This window comes from Heloderma suspectum, chromosome 1, assembly GCF_057233095.1.
Source record: "Heloderma suspectum isolate Gila_16-S chromosome 1, 16-S_ref, whole genome shotgun sequence".
NCBI lineage: Eukaryota > Metazoa > Chordata > Lepidosauria > Squamata > Helodermatidae > Heloderma > Heloderma suspectum.
Window position 1 is genome coordinate 121,509,525 of NC_139458.1, and position 17,866 is coordinate 121,527,390.

Consider the following 17,866-nt stretch of genomic DNA (forward strand, 5'->3'; position numbering starts at 1 on the left):
AAATAAATGGTGAACCCCTTAGATGCCCTCAATTTCAAGAAGGGAAACAATTATACTGATGTGCAGAAGAGATGAGGGAGAATGGCAGCTGAAGTAACCCCAGGAGTAACTGCTCCAAGAAGAAGCCACGAAATGGGATAGCGGAGCCATTATCTCCCATTTCTTGACTTGCTGGAGACTCAGGGAAGTGCTGAAAGGGGAGAAGACACTGACAAGCACCACTTCAAGATGTAATAGTGTGAGGATTACATTGCCAAGTGGGAGATATTGCCGGCCCCCTCCCCCAGTGCACTTACTTCTGCCACGCAAAGGACACCAGGATATGTGCAGGGAGCAAGCGGGGGGACTGAGGGGGAAACAAGCCATGCTAAGCCACCGTGCACCCAATCATATGTTGGGAGTAACGTCAGTTGGCAAGTGAACAACCAACCCATGATAGCTTATCGTGATGTGTGAACCGGCCCACTGTATTCTTTCCTCATAGACAAGTTTCTCCACCTCCTGATCATTTTGACTGCCCTTTTCTGCACCTTTTCCAGCTCTACAATATCCTTTGTAAGATGTGGCAAACAGAACTATACACAGTATTCCAAGTGTAGTTGCACCACAGATTTGTATATTGGCATTACAATAATTAGCAGTTTATTTTCAAACCCTTTCCCCAACATGGAATTTGCCCTTTCCACAGCTGCTGCACGCTGGGTCCATCTTTTCACTGAGCTACCCACCATGACCCCAAGATCCCTTATCTTGTCAGTCACTCAGAAGTTAAGATTTTTGCCCCAGTGTGCATTACTTTACACTTACTACAATTGCCCTTTTTAATGCAGATTCTCCCAGTTTGGACAGATCTTTCTGGAGCTCTTCGTAATCTTATTTTGTTTTTACAACCCTGAATAATTTGAAGTCATCTGCATATTTGGCCACCTCACTGTTCATCCAACTCCAGATAATTTATGAACTAGTTAAAAAGCACCAGTCCAAATACAGCTTCTTGGGGAACCCACTTCTTACATTTCTCTGTTTTGAGAATTGTCCATTTATTCCTACTATCTGCTTCCTGTTCTTTAACCAGTTACTGATCCGTACGAGGACTCATCCTCTTATCCCATGACTGCTAAATTTTCTCAGTAGCCATTGAGGGACTTTGGACTTTCAAAAAGCTTTTGACAAACACACAATGTCCACCAAATGACTCGTGTCCACATGTTAGGTGAAACTAGGGATGTACAAAAGTGACTTACCTTTCGCGGATTATGTTGATGGTGGGGGGGAGGCGTTCCATCCCTCCCCCCGGAATCCTGGCTGGGGGGGGAGTCGCTCCGTTCCTCCCCCCGGAATCCTCAAACAGCTGGCTGTGCTCCGCGGCAGCTCCACGGAGCAGCCGGCCAGGCCCGGCCCAGCCAGGCCAGAGCCGTCCGCAGCCGGATTTCCGGCCGCGGAGGGCTCTGGCTAGAAAAAAAAAACCCAACGCGTACGCAAATGGCTAAGTAAAAAAAGAAAAAGAAGAAAGACGTGATAGGATACGTAAATCTTTACGTAGCCTATCGTGGTTGGTTGGGTTAAAAAAACAACAACAACCCCGCGTATGCAAATGGCGGCAGCTATGGCCGCCGCCATTTGCGTTCCTTCTTTTTACCGTCTTAATCTAGGTAAATATTTACGTAGACTATGACGGCGAAAATAAAGGGGAACGCAAGTAGAATAGAAGGCGCTATTTGCATCCCTTTTTCATTCACCATTTTAGCCTACGTAAATCTTTACGTAGGCTAAAACGGCGAATCAAAAGGGGACGCAAATAGCGCCCGCTACACTATTTGCGTTCCCCTTTATTTTCACCATCATAGTCTACGTAAATATTTACGTAGATTAAGACGGTAAAAAGAAGGAACGCAAATGGCGGCGGCCATAGCTGCTGTCATTTGCATACGCGGGGTTGTTTTTTTTTAAACCCAACCAACCACGATAGGCTACGTAAAGATTTACGTAGCCTATCACGTCTTTTTTTTTTTTTTTTACACAAGCCTGGACTGGAAATGGCGGTGGCGGCAGCTGGTCACAAGACCGGCCGCCGCCGCCAGAGCTGCCACCGCCCGGAAGATCCGCCCCAGGTAAGTCTCATCCCGGGGGGATCCGCGGGGGGGCGGGGGGGGCAGGCCATTCCACCACAGATTTCGGGGGCCGAATGCACTGGCATTCGGCCTCACCGAGATGCGTGGCGGAATTCTCTGACATCCCTAGTTGACACTCTCAAAGAACTCTAAAAAGTTAGTGAGGCAAGACTTCATTTTGCAGAACCCATGCCCATTTTCCCTCTGCAAGGCGCATTCATTAATAATGCTTTCCACTAATTTTCCCAGAACAGACACTAAGGGAGCAATCCTATGGCCCCTAGAGAGAGTTGAGGGGGGGGGGATAGGATAGTTTGGATTCCTGGATCTGAGAAGTCAGGAATTCCAGTCCCCCCGCCCCGCCCCTCACCAGCACAGAAAGAACCATGTTGGTGACCTCGGAGAGGAAGGAAAGGGGGCATGCTGGTGGGCAGGGATGTATCCTCGGGCCTCCACAGGCTTCTTCACTCCTACAGTGCAGAGCCCCAGGATGACGGGCAACAAAGCTCGTCTAGCCAAAATGCAGAGTGGGAGGAGCGCAGAGGCAAAGATCGCCTGTGCTGCTCCTCCTGCTCTGCATTGGATGGCCAAGTTGTTGTTCAGTCATTAAGTCGTGTCCGACTCTTCATGACCCCATGGACCATAGCACGCCAGGCCTTCCTGTCCTGCGCTCTCTCCCGGAGTGTGCTCAAGTTCATATTCATTGCATCAGTGATGATATCTAGCCATCTCATCCTCTGCTGTCCCCTTCTCCTTCAATCTTTCCCAGAATCAGGATCTTTTCCAGTGACTTTTCTCTTCATATTAGGTGGCCAAAATATTTGCACTTCAGTTTCAGTATCTGTCCTTCCAATGAGCAGTCAGGGTTGATTTCTTTTAGGATTGACTGATTTGACCTCCTTGCAGTCCAGGGGACTTGTAAGAGTCTTCTCCAGCACCACAGTTTGAAAGCAACAATTCTTCGGCGCTCAGCCTTCCTTATAGTCCAGCTCTCACAGCCATACATTACTAATGGGAAAACCATAGCTTTAATTAGACGGACCTTTGTCAGCAAGGTGATGTCTCTGCTTCTTACTATGCTGTCTAGGTTTGCCATAGCTTTCCTCCCAAGGAGCAAGTGTCTTTTAATTTCATGGCTACAGTCACCATCTGCGGTGATCTTGGAGCCCAAGAAAATAAAATCTGTCACTGCTTCCATTCCTTCCCCTTCCATATGCCAGGAAGTGATGGGGCCAGATGCCATGATCTTAGTTTTTTTAATGTTGAGTTTCAAACCAGCTTTTGCACTCTCCTCTTTCACCCTCAACAAGAGGCTCTTGAGATCCTCTTCGCTTTCTGCCATTAGGGTGGTATCGTCTGCATATCAGAGGTTGTTGATAATTCTCCCGGCAATCTTAATTCCGACCTGTGATTCATCCAACCCAGCGTTTCTCATGATGTATTCTGCATATAAGTTAAATAAGCAGGGCGACAATATGCAGCCTTGTCGTACTCCTTTCCCAATTTTGAACTAATTGGTTGTTCCATGTCTGGTTCTTACTGTTGCTTCTTGACCCTCGTACAGGTTTCTCAGGAGACAGGTAAGGTGGTCATCTCTTTAAGAATTTGCCACAGTTTGTTGTGATCGACACAATCAAAGGCTTTAGCGTAGTCAATGAAGCAGAAATAGACGTTTTCCTGGAATTCCCTTGCTTTCTCCATGATCCAGCGAACGTTGGCGATTTGATCTCTAGTTCCTCTGCCTCTTCGGAACCCAGCTTGTACTTCCAGTAGTTCTCGGTTCGCATACTGCTGAAGCCTAGCTTGTATGATTTTGAGCATCACCTTGCTGGCATGTGAAATGAGTGCAATTATGCAGTAGTTTGAACACACTTTGGCGTTGCCCTTCTTTGGGATTGGAATGTAAACTGACCTTTTCCAGTCTTGTGGCCACTGTTGAGTGTTCCAGATTTGTTGGCATATTGAGTGCAGCACTTTAACAGCATCATCTTTTAGGATTTTAAATAGCTCAGCTGGAATACTGTCATCTCCGCTAGCTTTGTTGTTAGTAATGCTTCCTAAGGCCCACTTGACTTCACTCTCGAGGATGTCCGGCTCAAGTTCAGTGACTGCACAATCATGGCTATCAGGGACATTCAGATCTTTCCTGTATAGTTCTTCTGTGTACTCTTGTCACCTCTTCTTAATCTCATCTGCTTCTGTTAGGTCCCTGCCTTCTTTGTCCTTTATCATGCACCTCTTTGCACAAAACGTTCCCTTGAGATCTCCGATTTTCCTGAAGAGATCTCTAGTTTTTCCCATTCTATTGTTTGCCTCGATTTCTTTGCATTGTTCATTTAAGAAGGCCTTCTTGTCTCTCCATGCTATTCTCTGGAACTCTGCATTCAGTTGGGTATATCTTCCCCTTTCTCCCTTGCTTTTCACTTCCCTTCTTACCTCAGCTACTTGTAAAGCCTCCTCAGACAGCCACTTTGCTTTCTTGCATTTCTTTCTCTTTGGGATGGATTGAGTTGCTGCCTCCTGAACAATGTTACGGACCTCCGTCCATAGTTCCTCAGGCACTCTGTCTATCAGGTCTAATCCCTGAAATCTATTCATCACCTCCACTGTATATTCATAAGGGATATGATTTAGGTCATACCTGAATGGTTTAGTGGTTTCCCTACGTTCTTCAATTTAAGCTGAAATTTTGCAACAAGAAGCTCATGATCTGAGCCACAGTCAGCTCCAGGTCTTGTTTTTACTGACCGTATAGAGCTTCTCCATCTTTGGCTGCAAAGGACATAATCAATCTGATTTCGATATTGACCATCTGGTGATGTCCATGTGTAGAGTCGCCTCTTGTGCTGTTGGAAAAGAGTGTTGGCTATGATCAGCGTGTTCTCTTGGCAAAACTCTATTAGCCTTTGTCCTGCTTCATTTTGTACACCAAGGCCATGCCTGCCTGTTATCCCAGTGATTTTGACTTCCTACTTTAGCATTCCAATCCCCTATGATGAAGAGGACATCTTTTTTTGGTGTTTGTTCTAGAAGGTGTTGTAGGTCTTCATAGAACCGATCAACCTCAGCTTCTTTGGCCTCAGTGGTTGGGGCATAGACTTGAATTACTGTGATGCTGAATGGTTTGACTTGGATTCGTACTGCGATCATTCTGTCGTTTTTGAGATTGTACCCCAGTACTGCTTTCGTCCATCCCGATAGGACCATGCCCTAAGCTAACTAGCCTACAGTACCCCCCCATCCCCAATAACTTTTTAGAAATTGGTGTTACATTGGTCACTTTCCAGTCCTTAGGTAGAGATAGATTTTAGGAACAAGTTACATATTTTTTGCCAGAAAATCAGCAGTTTCCACTTCTCGAACTTCCAGGTGGATACCATCAGAACGCAGTAATACACTGATGTTTAATTTGTCAGTAAGGCCTAGAATTTGATCTCTTGTCACCACTGTTTGCTTCAGTTCTTCAGTCTCCCTTCCTGAAAATGTCAGCTCAGGCACTGGTATCTCTCCATTATCCACAGTGAAGACAGATACAAAAATTAATTCAGCTTCTCTGCAATCTTCTTACACTCCTTTAGTACCTTTTAACTCCTTTGCCACCAATAGTTCAACTGCTTCAATAGTTTTCCTTCTTCTAATGTACTTAATGTTTTTTAATTGTTGAATGATATTTTTGGCAATATGCTCCTCAAATGAGTTTTTTGCTTCCCTTGTCGGCTTGCATTTCCTTTGACAACATTTATATTCCTTTTTGTTCTCATTTGAGCAAGACTTCCATTTTCTGAAGGAGCTTCCTAAAAGCTTTTCTAAAAGCTTCCTGACTCTGCTCATTAACCAGGCTGGTGAAACTTATCCACTATTTAGATGTACACTAAATTTCATTTTCAAAACTTACTACACTTGTGATAGAACACCCATAGGAACTCTCCTTCCTTACAATAGTCTTCCTATCATCCCTCAACTCTTACTGCCTACTTTCTTGAATAAACTATCATGCCTGAGAGTGTTTTGCTGCCAGTTTCATCTGAATCTGGTGGGGTGTTGTTGTTGTTGTTTGTATCCTAAGAACATAAAAGAGTCCTGCTACATGAGATCATATATCCATCTGGGCCAGCATGCTGCTGCTTACACTGGCTAGTCAAATCCTTCCAGGAAGCCCTGCAACAGAGCACAAGGGAAATAGCTCTCCTCTGCTCTTCAGCTGCTTTTTTCTGCACTTTTGCCACCCCTACAATATCCATTTTGAGATGGGGCAGAGAGATCTGTACAGAGTATTCCAAATGCAGCCACAACACAGATTTGCATAGTGAAATATAAAAATGGCAAACACTTCACAGCTTCCCTTAAAATGAATCTTCCCTATTCCCAACTCAACTATCTTACATCTGTCTTGGTCTTACAGTGAGCACTCCTGGTCTTTTACTAAAAAGCTTGTAAAGAACCAGAGACATGCGATAAATCTCTGTCATGTAAAGTCAGGAATGAAAAAAAGAGTCCACTCTCCTCATCTACGAATGACCCAGTTTGGGTATGGAATAAAAGGATTGCAAGGGGGAGGGTTAAATCCTTTATCCCTTGCGCTGTGTTCCCCACTACATAGTGGATGCCTCTCAGCTGAGTGCCACATGTTACAAGCTGTAGAAGTGAGAGAAAGGAAAGGAAAAGCTTCAGCCACCTTGAGCAACCAAAGCTGTCTGCGTTATTATTCAGAAAGAAATAGAAAGTCATGCACCCAAGCATTTAATAGCGTAAAAGGAAAAATAAGTGTGTGCAGCAAGCCTCTCATTTTGCTTACCACTTCCTGATCTAGGCGAGTTACCATCTCTTCAAGCTTTTGGTGACCCTTTTTCAGATCTTCTTCTGTGCGCTTCAAGGCATTGAGCTCTGCCTGGGCACGGTCCATTTCTTCTTTCATTCGCCATCTCAACTTGTCACTGACTGCTGAAATAAGAGACGCTCGAATAGTGTCTTCGCTAATTGTGCCATCTCTGCTGGGACCTGCAGAATAAAATTCATAGTCACAGGAATCATCCCTTCTATCTCCAAGGAAACTTGTAGGACAAGATTGTATGTCTGTACATGTTTTTAAGAGTAAAAGCTAGAGAATATTATACCAGGTTAATCTGCAGAAATTACACTTCAGAAGGTGTATCCATGAACTTCCAGACTGCTTAAGAATCTATTTGTACCATCCCAGCTTAACAAAGGCCTGCCTATCTTATCACAGAGTGCAAGTATGAACCACAAAACTAATTACTTTCTATAGAAGTTTGCATTTAGAGCAATTGAGCTTTTATCTGTTCCTTTGTTTCAATGCTAGGATGGGAAAAAACAGGCCTTGAATATAGATTTTCCCATCAGACACTCAAACGTCACAGCCATCCAGTCATACTTCAACTATTCAGATGTAGATGGATACACCCTGAAATTCAAAATTTTATTATGAAGACACAGAATTTGTTTTTAGCAGTTTACTAGCCCTAGTTATTGTTTGAGGAACTTTGATTTAAAAGAATGAATTGCAACAAAGCTACATGCCGCAAATAATGAAATTCTATTTTATTTTTGATACAAATATATTTTTTGCTTCCATATTATGTGCATCATATAAAAAAAAAACTACACAGCAAATTTTATTACCATTTCACATATAACCCCAAATTTTTGTTATACACAAGTAGTTTTTCTTACTTAAATCCTTCCAAACACTCAATCTACAAATTCATGCTACACAGTCTGATCTACTATTTTCCCACTGTCTCCTCTCAGCTGACACTGTCTTGGAAGTTCCCTTACATTTAGGATTTGAAGGTTAATAAACATAAACGCCCTTTCTTAATTATCTTAATTAGTAATTACTTAATTAGGAATCGACAAATATATTTTCAGTAAGTGTTCAATAAACTGTGCAAGTTACACACATAACAATATCAAACCTAGCAAGAATTAGCAACAGCACTCTAGTATTAAAACTGTATTTTACCTTAACACACCAACTCAAAGTGCCTCACAGGTTTCATATGTAGTTTGCCGACATCCATATGTTTTCTTAATATTAAAACTCCTCTTCTTAATTACCGCCTTTTTCACAATTATCAGTCCACTCTTTTTCCTTTTAAGGTGTTCCCAGTACTACAAACAGTACCCTTGTAAAAGTCATCATGATACGGTCCATCCCAGTAATGTCCTGACCAGCCATTCTCCAGCATTATCTTTTTGTATGTGTCCGATCAGCAAAACTAAGTGAACTACTGAAAATGTCTATTGATGCTGTAGTTTCTGTCTTGCTCTGATTCACTCATTCTGGTCAGATCTTCGTGCCAAAATGTCTTTGAGGACCACAGTCTCTGATCTGAATTTCCTACTCCAGACTTGGGACTTCATTTTATAAAAAAATGAAGGATTCATCTTCAGCCTCTTTCTTCCTGCTTTCATCTTCTATCACTGAAGTTTTAATGACTTACAGTGAAAATGGGTATTAGCTTCTCAACTTCGCAATGAATGGATGGTTGCATATCTCAAATTTCTAGATTCTTTTCAATGCATTTTAAGTCCAGTTACCAATTTCAGCATACATCAAAGTATTCTTATTCATTCTCATTCCTGTTATTCATCTTGGGTCTTGGATTCATGTTCAGTTAAAGTTCACAGTCCTAAGTTAATGTCTACTGTGTTGATCATTGCTCCCTAAAGTCTCTCTGCTCGTCTCCTGAAAATATGTATGCTTGGCATATTTAAGGAACACTGAAAATTGGTGCCCAACAAAAAAAATCCTTCTGCATAACGAATTTCAAGTCAATTAAACTAAAAATTATTTTAACAAAAAACATGAGTATACCTCAAAGTTCTCCACACTGTTGATTTTAAACACGGGCATGCTTCATTCCAGAGTTTTTTCTAATAGGTTTTTTACCCCCCAAACCTCTCCAAACATTGCCAAAATTACTTATCTATTATATTAACATTGCAACGAACATATTTTAATAAGACATTCTATGGGACAAAAGGTTCTAGGTTCTGTTCTACCCAGAAATATGCTGAAAAATCTCCCAAAGCCAATACCATCAAGAAATGCCCCACTTTCACATCATTACTGATATTTAACATTTTTCATATAACACTTTAAGCTTAAACTATATGCATATTTCTGAAGAATGAACACATGCAGAGGAACTTAGTTTGCCACAATTCTGCTAGATGCATACAATTTATAATGCTCATCCAAATAATAACATCAAAACTGGTTTTAACAAATTCCTTTAAGCTCCAAAATGAAAGCATAAGAAACAAGCAAGGACGACAGTCAATATCTATAGAACAAAAACTAGATATGTCATTGTTTTTTATACAAATAATTCATTCTTCCCATTAAATATACAAATTGATTTGGAGTTACAATGTTTACTCAAATGCTAGTGTGACTAGAAAATGGGGAATACAATTGACTAAAACAGAGATGGAAGCCAGGATACACAATTCTATTTTTTTTTTAGTTTTAAAAGGGTATTATGAATACGTTGCAAGCATCAACTGCTGTCCAAACTATTAGGTACTCAAAAGTGCAAAGAGTGAGTGCAAAATAGTATGTAGTAGTCATTCCATTTTCAAATATATCTGGCTTCTGCCAGTGAACGTGATGGGCAGAATTAAGGTTATCACTTTGTAACACTGCACATAGGAAAAATATAACCTCAGGTGTTTTGTGTGAACTGCAAACTCTGCATAATGTAGTGTATTTTAACAGTATTAAAATGGTAGGTTTTAACTAGTCAAAATAATGTAAGAGTGACTGGTGATCTAAGCAAAGATGTTTATGTATATCAACAGATATAAAATTCTTATTCCTCTCAATTGATTTAATTATTGGCAACAAGTAAAAAAATCAATTACCAGACTAATAGTTGCATCTAACATTCTAGCTCCTATGTGAAAGGACAAAAGGGGAAATTAAAACAAGCATTCTGGTAGGCTTAGGGTGGATTTGCTATGCATTTCTGATGTTAGCATGTGATTGGCTCATTACTCAACTCCAACCAAACCTGTTGGCTGGACAACTGAACATGTGTAGAACTCATTAACAATATGGTCCCTTGTGGATTTCCTAAACATAGTGATGATAATCACAAGTTGTACAAGACATGTTTTTGACAGTTAATTTGTACAATTTCAGAGCTACATAGCACAGATACGAAAACCAGGTATCTTTTGGTGACTGAAGATTACTTTCCAAATTTTGTCCCCTTACTACTGATTAAATCAATAAATCCTATGGGTACCTTGCTCCCAATAATAAGAGCAAGGGCTGCCTTGCATATTGCCTTTAAAAGACACAAATGCTTTATATTAAGCTGTATTGAAAGTAGTATGTCAAGTTACTGTACAGACTGCAGGTCTTGTGTGTCATCCTCCACCCAGATACGGTGTTTTCATGCATTTTAAAACAGTCGTACACAGCAGTGTTTGCTGTGGAAATTGGCCCTAAACTGTTACATGTAGCAAAGTTTTCTTCTGAATGAATTAACATTTTCAAGATACAAAATTAAGTTTGTGTTCTGAAACTATTGATCCTATTTCAAACTTTTCCTTACAGAGTTTCATTCTACTGTTGTCTTGACTAGTCATATTATATTCCATACAAAGTATTCTGAGTACAAAAAGCATGAAGACATTTTCAAAAAGGGACTTAGAATTCTTTTTGCTAACGCTCCAGTCCCCTTCAAAAGTTTAGGCAGGGCTTACCACCTAGTCTCCTGCCTCATTAACCAAAGGAATAAACCGCCACAATGCAGTGGTTAGTTTGGCTACTTAGCCAGGTTCAATTCCATTCTTCTACTTATTGTGGGGTTGTCACTGCCTATTCTGTCAGATCATTTTGGCAAGTTTCTGAAACTGCAGGAAAATAGCTGTGGCTTCCCTCCAACATGTCTAACATCAGGCTATCTCTGCTCCCCCAACCTCCAAGGGCAAGGTGCCGTATTTCAGGAAGTGCTGGCCTAAAACAAAAAGCAACTAAACATAGGAAGACAAGCATTTGGTCTCACAGAACTTGCACCTCATTCAAGGTACTTACTTTTATTCCATACCATCCAAGTTTACATCATATCAGAGAGCAAGATGGCCTACCAGAAAAGCTTTCAGAATACACTATAGGCAGACAGTAAAACAAATGCAAACAGCCCAAACAATTAAGCTATTCAACATTTTAAAGAAGCCAATCACTGCTCAAAATAGTGATCTCTTAACCCAGAAGATGTGCCTGAAAAGCCAACACGCATAACCAAATCTTGTATAAATACCAGGCCCATAGTTGAGTATCCCACCATAAATTTCTGTCTCTAGCAAGCATGTACAATATATAGTGTGCTCCATATATTCACAACTTTGAACCAGTTACAGTTCTTGGGCAAAGTCACTTACTTATGAATCCTTTGTCCACAACTTAAAACAGGAATACAAGGCCAGAAAGATAATTCCGCATGTACAACTAGATTCTAAAAGTGCAGAGAACAAGAAAGGTTATCACCATATATTCATATGGGGAAAACTATAATGGTTTGCAGAGCTCCTTCAAGAACATGAGCTCTTACCATTTTCTGTCACTTCCATAATTAGACACCCTTTGAGGTGATTTAATGGCACACAGCCATTTATTCCAGGGAACACTCAAGATATTTAACCTTTGACATAAAGAGTCTGGTTTCAGAAGTGACCTTATGGTACTGCAGACTAGCAGTTGAATCAGAAAGAAAAGCCAAGGCTGAACTTGGCAGTTGAAGAAACTGAAGTTTAATAATAAAAAATAAACCTAGGGCAGAACTATTATGTGAAATATAGTATATAAGCTTCAATACCAATTGTGTATTCCTGTATAACCTACCAGGGAATCTTAATTATTGGTAGGGAGATGATGCCAAACAAAATATTAACGTTGGTAGGTGGAAGTTTAATCTTAGATAGGTTAAATTGCTATAGTTGTGTCAGATTTGCCTCAGCAGAAATGCAATTTAAGAGAAGTCATTAGATTTGAATAGGGCCCCCAAAACATGTTTAAGGTAACCATTTTGGTTTTTCCAAAGAATGCTGCATACAAGGCATTTGTTTGGTTGAACTTTACAGTGGGTAAGACATTTTGTTTGAATAACGGGTTACCCACAAAAACTCGATTAAGCACCTTGAGATTGATTAACACCTTAATAAACCCTTAATATTGGGTTTATATCCTTGAGTAATAAAAGCACCTTTCTGACAATAAAAATCTAAAGGAAAAATCCTCACATTAGTCCAGATTGTCTATCCCTTCAGTATACTGCTCTGGACTGAAATGCCCTTACTCCTTGAGGAATACAGAACGGCCACTGTTCAACTGAAAGTACAAAGCTACTCTAGAAAAACCCCCAGCCTTTGTCATATTATAAATCTGCCCAATAACTAATGTTCTCTGGGTGGATTACAAATCATTAAAAGACCAAGATGCCATAAAAGGATGCATTCTGAATAACCTTCATGTACAAGATTCTCAGTGTACAGGGTCGCTCTGTTTAAAACATTTAGAGTAAGATTCCTGTGACTCCAAATTATTATCTTTGCTGATGATATACTTAATATGAACAATTCTATGTCTTTTAGCGGGTATTCATAATTTCAGAAATGCAACAATAAAAATCATAGCTCTTCTTTCTCTTTGCTCCTGAGTTTCCTTATCCTATAGGCTAGATATGCTTAAACAGAAAAACTCAAGGGACCGCTACATTCATCTGCTACATGCATGTTATTGTTTTGGAGATGTAGAACACTTAATCTAGTTCCAGAATGATACAATGTCATCTTAAGTCTTATCCTGAAGACACAAAATCCCCTCTTGTTAAAGGCCACCCTAAACGGCTAATGCAGCCTTCCCCAACCTGGTGTCCTCCAGATGCTGTGGACCAACTCCCATCAGCTCCAGCCAACATGGCCAATGGTCAGAAATTCTAAGAGTTGTAGTCCAAAACATCTGGACGGCACCAGGTTTGGGAAGGCTGGGCTAACAGAAACTACCAAGCACTTTTCAGATGTATCTACAATTTGCTTATTTTCACACACTCAGATTAAGTTCCAATAATGCATTTTCCATAACAGACAATAGAAAAGATATGAGAATAAGTAGTGATATTTTCAAGAGGTGCCTAAGGTGGAAACCTGTCACACCACAACTTTGTGATGGAGTGGCACATTCAACTACAAGCCCTAAAGGAGTTTATTTCAAGTCAGAATGATTGAAATCAAGTGATTTCTTTAAAACATTATCAGCAATAGGGCTATAACAATGTTTATCATTGAGGCATTTTCATTATTATACTTTTCACCGGGCAGAACTCAAAGCATCATAAAGTGTCTTCCCCTCACACATGGAATATATGAAGCTACCTTATACCAGGTCAAACTATTTGACCATCTAGTCCAGAATTGTCTACTATGACTGGCATTGGCTCCCCAGAGGTCCTTCTGTGTTACCTGATCCTTTCAACTGGGAATGCCAGGAACTGAACCCGAAACCGTCTGCACACAAAGCTTGTATTCTACCAGTGAGCCACAGTCCCTTCTTTTTCACCCCCTCCTTCCAGTGGCAGCAGTTCAAGGTTGGAGGGCCCTCCAAAAAGGCAACCCATGAGATGCAAGGAACTTAGAAGAGAAGGAAGTATTACCCTTCCCTAGTTTGGATCCTTGTCCATGTTAACTTCAGTGATGAACTCTGAACACCTGCACTTTATTTTATTAAAAGGCAGAGGGTAATCCTAGAATTCACCCTAATGCCCACCAATGTTCTTGGTATTTTGAGGAGCTTCCATTCTAGCTACATAAAAGTGATACTTACTTACCCTACAGGTTAAGCAGAAGTCTGCAAACCAAAGAGATCCTGTGGAAGATGTTACCATGCACATTGTTGTATACAAGTGTCCCCACAAACTTGAGTATTCCAGCAAAAACTAAGGTTTTAGGAAGGTTTTAGGAAGACCATCTTGGCAAGTCAAAATTGTGAACAAGGGAGAAATTATTAGCTAACATGAAAATAAAAGCAAACTTTACACTGACCACTGCTGTTGCTTATTCACAAATGCACACTACACACTGCACTTTGTTTCAGCGACTTCAAATACTGCATGCTGGCAACAAGTAATTGTATATAATACTCAATAGCAGTGATAATCAAATTCCTACTTTTAATGGGTAGAACAAAATAAGTGGCTTCAATCCAAGTAAAGTACAAGGTGAAGTACATTTGCACAACAGGGTTTTGCCACCTCTCACTGCAGCCTGCTGCATCCCTCCAACAGCCACTCCTGAGGATAAGGGAACCCTCCAGAACAGTGTAGGATGTGGAATGGGGAACTGCAGTGGGAGAGGGAAATTAGGGAGCTGCCTTATGCAAGTGGAATGCATTTCCACTCATGCAAGAGCAAGTTTGAATCCAAACCATTATGTTTATTCATAGTCACCAAATACTGGTAACAGCTATTGTCAGTTGTACTTTAATAATATTAAGTATGGCTGCATTATTTTTATACAACCTAAATAGTTGGGGGAAAGCATCACAATTTCTGGTATGTCTGATAGTGGACTGAGTGCCATTTCAACACAGGACAGTTAGCCTGAAAAATATATTTCTTCAAGAAGACTTTGAAGCAAAATAATTCACATCAATCTGCATTAAGCGCTCACTAACATAACACATAAGGACTAGAAAATAAAGACCCATATTTTATTTTTAAAACACAAAACTCCAGGTTATACAAATTAGATGAATCAAACAAACACTCCCCACCATCAAGAAAGTAGAAAAGATAGCAGGTCCTGCCAAAATATTGGAATTTAAAGGCCCTACTAAAAGCAAGTATATAAAATGTAGCCTGTTGCAAGCATTGATAAGTGCTATGTCTTCAGTGGAAAGAGCTGGATCACTCCATACTTATGTAGAATTCAGTCTCAGCTCCTCCCAAAGGCTATATAGTTCTCCTCATCCTGGTGGAACACTTCAGAGGTATCCAAAGAGGTTACATACAAATAAAAAGGTTGAAGGTCTTCACCTGAAATTGCAGTAATGTTCACTTCTAGAATATGTAACATCCGTAGATCTGTCTTCTACAATTCTATTCCTGTAGTCCTACATTCCAGAATCAAGTTTGTGCTGAACTGTAGCTTCCAACGTCCACCTCCAAGACGTTTAGCAGATTTGGAAGTTTGGCCATTTAAAGCCATGACTGAATTATCAACTAAAGTTCTTCTGGATAGTGATTTAGCTTCAGAGTAGAGTGAGAGATGACATAAGCCATCGAAGTTAAGCTCTCTTGCTTGTGAAAGGAACATAAAGGCACAGTACCATATAAAATCAATTTATATGGAATTCACTACCAAAACACCAAAGAATATTGCTTTGTGCAGCTTCTTTTACAACACACTCCTCTTAATAATAATCAAATTGTTAACTACATGACAGGGTTTATTTTAAAAAAATAATGTGCAAACACTTCCCTGTATTTTATTTTTTTCCCTAAAACCTACTAAAAATGATTGTGAAAAATGGTAGTTCTATTTAATTATACTTACAAGGAAATTCTGATATAGACCTGCCTTCTTCCAGGAAAAAGATGGCACAGCAATGCCAAAGCAAAAGGTGGTATAACTATCTTATGGAGACACTGTGAAACAGTTTAACAGCTTCATGGCAAGCAGAATATCAGAATTCATACCATTTTAAACAGATTTCACCAGTGAAAGATCTCCTTCACCCTTGGCAAGAACTCTATTTTTATTCCCCCCCGCCCAAACCCTAGCTATCTCTGCAGCCTATCCAACTGCCACAGCTACCCTGCAAACAAGATCTTAGGAAGCACACAAAACGTGTTAACTCAGGGTAATAGAATCATAGCAATAGTATCTGCCATTTAAAATGACTAAATCCTTTTTGTGAAGTCGTGATGATCTTCTGTAAATGATGCCTTGTATGCAATGGGGAAATTAAAATTTAAGTCTATCGCACAACATAGAATGCTGTGCCAAGCATGAGAGCTCCAAGGTTAAAAGCTCCCTCACCCAAAACAACTTCTCCATGAATTTCAGTGAAGGAAGTAGCTCCACAAGCACATTCTTTTGAAAGCATGGATCTATTCTCTCCACTGAAATGAATGGAACAGTCTCTCTTTGCACACTAGTTTTGACATTTAGTTTCTTTAAACCACAGTCTCCATTTGCGCCTGAAATGGGGAACTATGGTTTAATGTTGGTTTACTAACCAGGATCAATTCTGATTAGTAAGCTGACATTAAACCACAGCTCCCCGTCTGAACAAGACACAGGTCACTGCCGATAAGGTATGTCAATAAACACTTATGTTTCACAAGTGGTTAAACACTTAACTAATGATGTATTTTCAAAAACATAACAAAAGAATCCTAGAGCTTCAACTGACTTACCTACAGTATCTAAATCAGCCTCACTTCTTTCAAAGTTACGTATTTCTAAAGTTCTGAAGTATAATATTAAATGTCAGCATTGATGCCGAATGTTTAGTTCTATCTTACCCATATTAAACAGCTTTATAAACTGTTGTGCATACTCTAGATTGATATTATCATTGTGTGTCCACTGAGCATTTTAGGGTGTGAAAAAATCAATAGGGAATTAAACTGTTTAGCAGTGTCTCTAAGAAAATATCAGAAGTTAATTGAATTCAATGCAAAAAAACCTGAACTGAACTTACAAAACAGTTAAATATAGGAGCAAATGTCTTGCTGTAGTGGTTGCAGGACAGTGCCATAGGCAACTGCATTAGCAATCAGTACCGACCACCATATTAACAGGGCAATTCCACTACCTGTAAATTCATTTTACCACACTGTTCATAACTTTCTAATAATCTCCATCTTCAGAGTGCTTCCACACTTGTTTAAACTGAGCGGTGTTATCATTCTTCCTCCCAAATGAAAGTCAGATCAACGTTTCCAAAACACTCAGTAAATCCAGATTGAAGATATCTGTGCCACTTTCAGACAAGAGGACGCCATCTAGATGGAACAATCCAGGAGACTCTGGTACAAGTGAATCGTGTCTGATCACAGTCCCTCCAATATACTCCATAAAACAGCCAATTTCTCGATTGACTTTTTTCCTGCATTTCTCCATCACTCTATGAGGCACATCTTGGTTCCATACTTTGCGAGGCACAATATTAGACCAGACCAGAATGCTGTTCTTGAATATTTGCTTTAGATGTCCTAAATCTTTCTTCATTCGGTTTATGATATCCACATTTCTGTCTGTTCCCAAGTCATTTCCTCCTAGATGGACCACCAGCACATCAGGATCTGTTAGACGCCGCCGTGTATGCAACAGGGTGGGTATTAACTGATCCCACGTCATGCCACTTTTTCCTAGCCAATGTAATTTGGCATCGTCCAGTCGAATGCCCAACTGTGTACCAAAGCTTCTTTCAAGTGCCCGTTTTTCTGCCCAGAAAACATAAGAATGACCACAAATCCATACCTGTTTCTGCTTTCTTCTGCCATCTGCTATTAAGAGAACAAACATACATTAATGCTTCATAAACTTTGTGGCCCATGAACTTTCTGAAAACTTTACCCAGGTAGTTTTATTCTGCATTATTCCATGTAAAGACAACAGAGCATGAGACGGATGTCTCTATCCTAAAATACATGGTTTAATCGTCCATAAAGCCAATTCTTGAACTGAATACATGTTCAGAAAATTGTGTAACATGC

The 17,866-nt window shown here is 40.2% G+C and overlaps 1 protein-coding gene across 3 annotated transcripts in view; it reads right to left on the minus strand.

Annotated features, from left to right (window-relative positions):
- TSG101 (tumor susceptibility 101) overlaps positions 1-17,866 on the minus strand; it is a 41,658-nt gene that overhangs the window by 7,636 nt on the left and 16,156 nt on the right. The window contains exon 8 of one of the 3 annotated variants that reach the window (XM_084855183.1): positions 6,907-7,109. In XM_084855183.1, coding sequence (XP_084711309.1) covers positions 6,907-7,109 — 203 coding nt within the window. Of the gene's footprint in view, positions 1-6,906; positions 7,110-14,837; positions 17,657-17,866 lie in introns of those variants that run through there. The other 2 variants (XM_084855174.1, XM_084855165.1) reach the window with 2 other exon arrangements.